We start from the raw sequence: 9,901 nt of genomic DNA, 5'->3' as shown, positions 1-9,901 counted from the left end.
AAATTCTTACCGAGTGCAGTTTTGGATGCGAAAGTTTCTTTTTGTTTCGACTATAGCATTTAGCGCCACAAAAACACAAATATTTGGATTTTGGTAGCGATTCCATTCAAACTGATATTACAACAAGTCTTTAAATATATATGCAACACTCACATCGTCATAAATCATTAGTTTGCAATTTGAATCAATTTAAAGAGTCGTCAACAGTAGTTGTATATTGTAATGGTGTAGATTAGTTTGAGAAACTATTTGATCCAACAGCGACTGAACTTCCACTTTGACTGTATCATCAGGAATCAATGGAATTAGTAGTTCGATCCGACCAACAAAATGAAAGAATGCTCTTTCGTACCATCCGAATGTTTGTGTGGCATAAACAAGAGTCAGCAGTTGTGAATTGGATAAAAATATTAGCTTATTATAGGCGTAAAAGGCTACCACTCGCATCTCGTCTAAAACAAAAAGGATATTGTTCTCAGCATCTGTCGGTGGATTAGGAAGTGGATCTAGTCTTGATGTGGTTGCTTCTTTGTAGGAGATAACATCTTGAAGAGCATATTGCAGTGCCTTTCTTACCAGGAAGTAGTCGATTGTGTATGTCGGTATTGCTGTGAATTTTAGTGTTAAGTTCAAAAAATGAATTCTTTTATTCAAATTGATTTATACTTACGAGTAGACAGTACAGTACAGGTCAAGAAAGAAAATATAAAAAATATTTTCGCCGAAGTCATTTTACCAAAACTTAAGAAACAGAAAAAGTTCCAGCTAATGGATGGATGCTTTTCTTATACATGCGATCTATTCGTCGCGCCTACGGTCTGATGGGATTGAAAGAAAAGACAATCGAATTTATAAGGAAATAAATGAATGGTTTACGATCACGATTGCGTGTCTCAAGCTAGGCAATTAATAATACTACATGTTTGATAAGACAAGATAAGGTAGCAAATAGCAGCATATTCTGTAACAAAAAATTTACATGTTTGTCTTCATCCATAAAATTTGATTCGTTCAGAATAACTTTTAACTTTTGTGCAATAAATATATCATATCTTCAAGTCCCTAGATTGCGCAAATTTCGGCACGTGTAAACAATAAACTCTATATTACTTATTACTTTCTTATACAACGCCCTCTACTTTTAAGCGACATACATACATACATATCTTCGATCAAACAGTGGGCTTTTGGATCAATAATAAATTATGTCTCGGGTGACGACTATATATGTTTCTTTCTAACACATTTTCAACCATGTATTGCATCTCTTTCGCACGCGTGGCAAACCTTGTGAACGATCCCCATGCTAAATTAGCACTGACCAACTTTATACTTCATTTCTTATACTTGCTCATCGAAAGTGAGTACTCGACTCCAGTTCAGTTTAACCTGTCACATATGGCTATTCATCTGTTGTCGATAACGAGGACAAAATAATGACAAGCTCTGGGTAATATGGTGCATTATATGGTAAGATGCATGTTAAAAAAATTGAAGTACAATCAACAGATTAAAAAATATTTTGATCGATGGAAGTAATAGACCCGATAATAATACTGGTCATATGCTTACCGTCTTTAACACGTTAAAATCGTTCTCAATTCCAGTATAGCTCGGACACCTTTTCCGTCAAATCCATCAGTCCAATAAATTAAGCTAAAAACCATTTCCATTCTCAAATCATCTCTTAAAGGAATATTTTTTCCTGTAGTCAAATTGCGATGCAATAAATCGAGTTTCACTTAAGTTGATATTGAGAGCAAGCAAGATACTTAGAAATTTCCAATTGCACAGATAAAAATATGGGATTAACATTTTTAGGTCAGAGGGGATTACTTTCAAAAAGTAATTTTTTCTGGAATCTCTGCTAAAAATTGAAAAAAATGTAATTCCTTAAGAGATTAAAAATATGACTGAAAGATAATATTGGGAATTGAACGATGATACTGACTGATGCTAAGAATTTTCCATCAAAATTTGATTGTCTCGCTTGAAATCACACGAATGTGTTAATTTCATTCGAAGACGATTTACGAACAAGATATTGTTGTGTATGAATAGTTGATTAAAGCGCACATTATTTTGGTGTTAAATTTTTTTAATGGGACTACCGATGCTTTATTTCGCCTTGCGATACCAGGCAAAGCATAATAATTTTTAGTCGGTTTGTAAATTCAGGCATCACAAAGATAGCAAAGATATTTGAAATTTAAGATTGAAATTTGAAAGAAAACTACTTTTTCATACCTAGGACCCGAATGACCAGTTCGCCTTCGGCTCTGTCTGGAAACTTCTCACACGCTAAAAAAGACTTTTAGTCCTACGTATGAAATGTACTATTTAATGCTAGCGATGCATTGTGAATATGACGTTTGTTGTCATTCTGTGAGAGGCGCTATTTTAGCTGATACGTCACAAGGAAAAGTGGTTAACAAATAACTATTAACGGTCAACTAACCCACATTACTATGATGAAACAATCATTTTTGAGTTGTTAAAAAGATTCGGTCGCGTGCTGTTAATCTCAAAACAGCTCTAGGTTCACATTTTTATCTGGGTGTAGTCAACTTGTAGTTATAAGTCAAAATCGCTATCTGCCGAATATCCTTTCCACGTCCGTATGCCTATCACTGATCCAAATTAAGTTCAAACTTACCTAATTTTTCCTTTTTATTCCTAAACTATTGTTGAATTGAGATAAAATTAAGCTGAGCCAGCATCATTGAAGTGTGTGCCTTCCATAGTATATCTTATGTTTACCAGATGTTGTAAGCAATCACTCTTTTATGGGCTACTTGTAATACTTAACCGATATGGTCAAAAGGGTCTAGCCAACGAATATAAGTATTATGAAGTCGATTTAAAGTGATGAGTAAGATAATCTTATCATAAACTCAGTAAGACTGAGTGTCATGTTAATTTCTGTGTATTAAATAGCTTATGATATAGTTTCGTCTTACTTGTTTCTTTTTTTTTTAAGAAACAAAACCTTATTTGTTTATGACGAAAAGTAAAATCATGAAAAAATTCCAGGAATAAACGAGATTTATAAAAAAAACATTTAACAATGCAGCATCTGTTATGGGAACATTCCCTCCCCGTTGGATGAAATATTTAATTTGTAGTTCGCTAATTTGTCATTACAGTGGAAAAATTATAAGAAGTTACATTTTCAACAATTACAATCCAATCGACGTTATTCATTCCACATACAATTTACACGTTATAATACATATACATACGTAAATGTCGTAACGTTAGCAATGCATGTGGATTGAATAAGGAGAATTGGATTGTAAATGTAACTTCTTATAATTCCAGGACTGTAAATTTTCGATTTGGCGAAGACAATATTAAAATCGAAATGCAGTGACACAATTATCCGTGAAATCAAATATGTGAATATCGAATATAAGCTTGACCCGACTTGAGTGGGACGAAATATGAGAAATATTAACAATGGAAGAGATGATTTATACGAGGGGTAACCGATTGGCCGAAATTGTGGCAAATCAATTACTAATTCCTTTTAATTGCTATTATTCCTTTTATTACTTCAATTACCGGATTAACACCTATACTTGCCGGATTCGACATTCAATTCCTATAATTCCAATTAATTTCTACAATTCCACGAATTTTCGAAATAGTTCCACGATATTTTCCGATATTATTCAATTCCATTGCGACATATTTTTTTGTAGGAAATAGTTGGTGACTCACTATAAATATAGCTGTCAAATAGGGACTAATGTAAAGTTAAAGGAGCGTTTTGTACTGAACAGATTATTTTGAAACGCTTTCTGCGAAACTAAAATTTGGAACAGCTATGTTGCAGCTTCCCGGATACTCCGGTAAATAATTGTAATTGATGGAAATACAAGAAATTGATGGAGTTATAAGGATTGACCGGAACTGACTGGAAATACGTAAAATTGATGGAATTAAAAGGAATTGACTGGAAATACCTGAAATTGATGGAATTATGAGGAATTGCCTGGAAATACGTGAAATTGATGGAATTATAAGTAATTGACTGGATATACTATACATTAATACATTGTAAATAAGGGAATTGAAAGTAAATTAAAGACTAAATACAGATAAGTATGATGATCGGAAAAAAATACGAGGAATTTCCGATCATCTTACTTATCCTTATTTACTTTCAATTCCTTACAATTTAACGTATATCCACCCAATTCCGGTCAATTCCTTATAATTCCATCAATTTTTCGTATTTCCATCAATTACAATTATTTACCGGATCCTCCGGCAATTCCGTTAAGGGTGTGTAGTCAATTACCCGAGTCGGTTGCCCCTCGGATTTATATCATTGACCGTTATTTACTTTTTTTTAACTAAATGTCTACATTGCGAAGAAAAACCTTACTATAAAAATAGGTAAAAAAATCGCCATAAATTATTCTTTTCACACAATATGACTAATTTTGTCATATCACACCTGTACTGCTAAATTTTATCGTTGACAATCGTAAATATCTGTACCTTTTTTTGAATGTGGCGTTCTTCTGGTATTATGTTAATGATACATCTTTTCTTTGTCTATTTTGTCTATTTTTGAGTGGGTCGAAACATGAGAGAATATTAACAATGGAAGAGATGACTTATATCATTGACCGTTATTTACTTTTTTAACTAAATGTCTACATTGCGAAGAAAAATCCTATACTATATAAATAGGTACAAAAATCGCCATAAATTATTCTTTTCATACAATATGACGAATTTTGACATCTCACAGAAACATCTGTACTGCTAAATTTTATCGGTAAATATCTGTACCTTTTCTTGAATGTGACGTTCTTCTGGTATTATGTTTAATGATGCATCTATTCTTTGTAAATCAAGAGAAATAAGACATGCAGAATGCTAGACTTTTCGTACTTTTGTCAGTATAAAGGAACATTGCAACGTAGAAAAGGTATATACAAAAACGGTGAATTTTATCAATCTGTATGTTCCTAAGATCCCCTAAAATAATAAAATGTTAAAGCGATGCATTAGTACGATTAACATATCCCAATTCGTTAAACTATATAAATCGAAAACACCTGGCGTCGTCCAACTAAACCGACCGAAGACACTCAACGCAATAAATATGGAAATTTTTGAGTATGGGAATTGTGACTTATCAATGGACTTATATTTCTTCCTAGAACAATTCACCGATTATGGGTTCAATTGGAAGGCGCAAAGGACATACACACACGGAATTTTGAAAACCGCCACATTTTCTGTTTCTGTGTTTTACTTGAGTTTCTGATTTCTCCATATAAAAATACATGCAAAATTCATAAAAAACCAGTAAACCACGAAACAGTGTGTCGGTTTTCAAAATTCCGTGAGTATAAAACAAATTTTAAATGTGCCTGAAGCTGATTTTATTGCCGGATATACAAACGGATATAGGAGTGTGAACGTGATTGCGAATAAAATAAACCATTTATTACTTTTATGGACAGTTTAACAATGGTACGAACTAACGCGTGCTGGGAAAATATTCTGTCGCTACAGAGAGAACGGTTTTTGCTATTCCTGAAACATCGTTGGGCTACTATGCGACGGTTACATATTTTCTACCTCGGCTAAAACATATTTTCGGTGTTTATATTGAACTAACTAACTGGAAGCCAGGCTAAGGGTTTCGATGTTTTAAAAAAAATTGAATTGGCAACAAACTATGTTGAAAATCTAAAAATGTTTTGATGGTGAAACAGTTGAGAACATATACGAACGAGACAACAAAAGTGCTCAATCGAATCTCTCCGGTTAGTCTAAAAGTTGCACATAGGAGTTTGCTGAGGGCGAAAACGTTGTCCTTACAAGACTGTTTACAGATCGAATATCGTCTTCCCATTCACCACAATGTGAAAAGTGACGATTTGACGGAAGAAGAGGTTGCCAGACACTTTGAGCCACGGTCCGGTACAGACTAACTTTCGCTACCAATGGAAAACAAATTGTTTTTTCATCCATAATTTATTGGCAAAAATAATAATCGGCAGGCCATTTTCATATCAAAAATTTCATTGGTCATGGAACGAAAAATACTTAAAATCTAGGAGTCTTTAACTCATTGCATCCTACCTTAGTCGTACGAAATAAAAATAATAAATTTGAATGTTTACACAAGTCGCTAATATGTCACGGGCAATATGAACATATTTTAACATGAACACCGAGTGACTCTAATGAACGATATGTTTCATTACAGAAGTAGCAATGGTACAACTCCATCTCGTCAATATCACTTTCCGACGAAATGTCTATTACATTGTCACAATCAGTTGTAGTATCAGGCTCTCGTTCAATGATTATAATTTCGTCATCGTCAAATGATAAGGCTGGTTGATCGTCAACACAGTTTACGGGCTGAGCGTTCCTCTTGTCATTGATGATTTGCCTTAATATGTTGAATTGATCGGAATATTTTACTTCGGCAATTGTTCTGTCCTCGAACACATCGACTTCAGATTCACCGTTCATAATTGGCGGAACGGCAGTGTTATTGGCAATAATTTGAGGTTCATTTTTAACCTTCATATTCGAGTCAATTTCGTTTGATTTGTCTAAAATGACTGGGTGAGTCAGACTTGTATTGTTAACGTCTACACGTTTCACCAGTACCAACGGCTGATTCTGCAGTATTTCTCGAGAAATTTCGGGATTCCAATTGGATAGATACACAGTTGCTGGATCAATCCATTGTTCATACACTTGATGTTTCCCCATGTGAGTGACTAATCTGTTCTTCGATGGAAAATTCGTCTTGCAAATGTAACATTCGAAACGGTGTGATCGGGAATGACTTCGCAGACCAGTCCTGTTTTTGAATATTCTGGAACAAATCCAGCACGAGAACTGACGGTGTGACTTTATGTGAGCACGTAGGTGATGAGACGATGAAACAGATTTGCCGCATTGACCACAAACGTAATTGATTTGAGGTGCAGCTGGTGGTGTTTCGGATGCGGAAATGGAAGGTGCTGATGAAACCTCAGATTCATTCGACGATGTAACACTATCAGATACGATTGGTGGTGCAATAATTTGAGATGTAATTGGCGGTGTACTGATCTGCGAAAGTATCGGTAGTTGGTGTATCTGCTAAGGCACAATGAATTTTAACACCGAACTACCTTATCGTTTGGTTGATTTACTTCGGGCATCAACGCATCGTCGTCTTGTAATTCAGGATGTGCAGCCTTTTCATGCACTGCCAGAGCCTTATTCGTAAACTTAATGTGGCAAATTTTGCATTCCACATCTCCGTTGGTGTGCATGAGTTTATGTCGTTCTGAAATGCTCCATGAGGTGATAGCCGTACAAAATGTTGTGATAAGAAGACTTACTTAAATTACCGCTGAATGTAAATTTGGCCTGGCAAATATCACATTGAAGACTATTTTCTTTCGGGCTGCCAGTAGTACTTGGAGTACCGCTCTGATGAAAGAGTTTGCGGTGGAACTTCAATGAAACTTCTGTTGTAAAAGGAAGGTTGCAGGCTTCGCACTTGAGTCCCTGTGGGTGAGTAGTCGTCTGTTCATCTAAATCAATGAATTAGATTCTGAATTACAGTAAATATGAAATTAATTATTGGAAACTTCACCTATTTCCGCCTTGTCTGCGTGGACAATTTCGTGATTTGCAATTTTAAATGTAGACGACGGCAATTGATCCACAGTTTTAGCATGCGTGTCTTCATTAGGAGACTTTTTGGTAGTAGTTTCTTTCGAATGAGATAGCAAGTGCTCGTTCAAGTAGAACTTTGTTGTACAATTTCTTTGGCAAATTTCACACTGATAGCCATTAGTACAAGAATCTCCATTTTCGCTGTTAATGGCTCGATTAATAATTTTGCAATCGGTTTGTGTCGATGGGCTACTTTTTTGAATCGCGTGTAGTCGCAAGTGATACTTTAATTCAGCCAAATATCTTTGCTTTTGCCCACAAATATAGCATTGTATAAACCATCCGTTCCTTGCTCGACAGCTCACATTAAAAGCAAAATGTCCCTCGAATATAATGAACTCTTTAAACGAATTTTTGCATATTCTACACCGATACGAAGACTTGAAATTAACGTTTTTCAATTTAGATTTTGGAAGACACTTGGTGGACATGTTGATCAGAAGTGTTTTCGTGTTTGAAGCTCAATTAATTTATTTTTGTTTACATCTCACTTTTCGCTTTAACGGACCTACGACACTTTCTCTTCTTCTTCTTCTGCCAAATCGTCCACCGCGGTAATTTTTTTGACATTTCACGCATTGCACTGACATTTTGTTGGTTATAAAGTGAGCGTACCACACAGTATATTATGTTAGAGCTCAAAGCGGGCTTCCTCAAAAAAATTCAAACATCGTGTACCATTGGTATGCAGAAGAAGTAGTATCACATCCTGCTGAAATTCTAACAACTTTATGAAACTAGCTATGGTTGCTACACGGGTGTGACTCTATTCACCAAGGCAGCTCTCTAGCAATATCACACCAATTGTTTACAAAATTAGGAGGCGAAAAATCGTACAGTGCTAGAGAGCTGCCTTGTCTTCACATATATATATATTTTTTGTCGAAGTGTCGGCTATGATAACAGTTTTACTATCTGATCTAGTACTTCATTTGATCGAAGATTTTCATAGATTGATTTCAGAAATCTTTTACTTCATTTGTTTTAAACATGCTTTTTGCTATATAAGAGCTCATTAGTCAGAGCTTGTCTTTTATTGTTGCTGTCGTTATCGATAACAGCCGCCTGTAACAGGTTAATATTCTTTTATCAGCTAGAGAACTTCTACCAAATGTCGAAAATGGGTTTTCTTTGTCCGTGATTCACTGCCGCTGCAAGCTATGGACATACATGTGTGAGGGCTCATTGGATTGTACAGTAGATACGGGACAAGCACAGATATCTTACATGTCCTATAATATACGAAAATATGTTCGAAAATAAAAAAAAATAATGATTCAGTCAAATGCCGGAAATTTTGAAGAGCTTCAAAAGGTGATGTCTGGGCATCTGGCGAATGTTTATTTTTAGATAAGTGGATGTCCTGATAGAGGCGCAAGCTCAACCTACGTTTACAATTTTTTTTCAATTCGTCTTTATTATATCAGTGATATCCCACTTGCACAAGTAGTGACAGGTTCAGGTCAAAATAGTATCAAAATAGTGTCAAAATAGTATGTCAAAATTATTTACTTTGTTGATTTCAATTGTTAGGAGAGAAATCTTCAGATGGTTGTGGAACAAGAAACCTACGATTTAAATGAGTGAAAGCTCGTTGGCTTCGACTTTCAATTGTAGATTTATTTTTTAATTAATTGTTTTATGTGTAAAGTGGTCAAAAGTAAAGATATGTGAGAGTGTCATGAAAACAGTTTTTGGCTAAAACGCGACTAAAACGCAAGAAATAAGTAATTTTAATCATTGGAATTCTCTCCGAATGTCGGCCTTAAAAAAACCAACATGTGAAGAATAGGGACCACTTGATGTAAGGACAGCCATGGATAGGACCAAAAATATGGAAAATGTTTGAAGGTTCAGCTTCGCTGCGTAATGTACAACAGTGCTGACGTCTTTAGAAAAAATGCATCTGGAGGCTTACCAAAATTAAACTAAAACATGGAAAATATCTCGGTTGAAATTGTCAAACCAAAGCACCTAGCAGGGTAATAGAGGTTTTACCACGTCAAATAGAGTAGTATTTTCATACCAATAATACCATTAGCAGCCCTAATGGTAATTTTGTAATGACATTATGAAAAAAAAGGTATGGAAATATTCGCATACTTCGATTAAAGTACAACTTTATTTTTTTCTACTACCCTGCTAGGTGCTTTGGTCAAACGAATAATCACAGACAAAACGTAAA

At 35.0% G+C, this 9,901-nt stretch overlaps 2 protein-coding genes across 2 annotated transcripts; both read right to left on the bottom strand.

Annotated features, from left to right (window-relative positions):
• Positions 1–76: 76 nt before the first annotated feature.
• LOC119078038 lies at positions 77–1,003 on the bottom strand. Its single transcript, XM_037185452.1, has 2 exons — positions 671–1,003; positions 77–608 (listed from the first exon to the last, which is right to left on the bottom strand). Exons 1-2 carry the CDS (start codon positions 729–731, stop codon positions 190–192), a joined length of 480 nt encoding a protein of 159 aa, XP_037041347.1. The 5' UTR covers positions 732–1,003; the 3' UTR covers positions 77–189.
• Positions 1,004–5,991: 4,988 nt separating this feature from the next.
• LOC119076403 (histone-lysine N-methyltransferase PRDM16-like) lies at positions 5,992–8,272 on the bottom strand. Its single transcript, XM_037183131.1, has 4 exons — positions 7,634–8,272; positions 7,377–7,571; positions 7,164–7,321; positions 5,992–7,101 (listed from the first exon to the last, which is right to left on the bottom strand). The coding sequence occupies exons 1-4, from the start codon at positions 8,145–8,147 to the stop codon at positions 6,169–6,171; spliced, it is 1,800 nt and encodes a 599-aa protein (XP_037039026.1). The 5' UTR covers positions 8,148–8,272; the 3' UTR covers positions 5,992–6,168.
• Positions 8,273–9,901: the final 1,629 nt, after the last annotated feature.

Source organism: Bradysia coprophila, chromosome III, assembly GCF_014529535.1.
Source record: "Bradysia coprophila strain Holo2 chromosome III, BU_Bcop_v1, whole genome shotgun sequence".
NCBI lineage: Eukaryota > Metazoa > Arthropoda > Insecta > Diptera > Sciaridae > Bradysia > Bradysia coprophila.
Note: the sequence above shows the minus strand (reverse complement) of the source record. Positions and strands in the feature narration are given on the sequence as shown.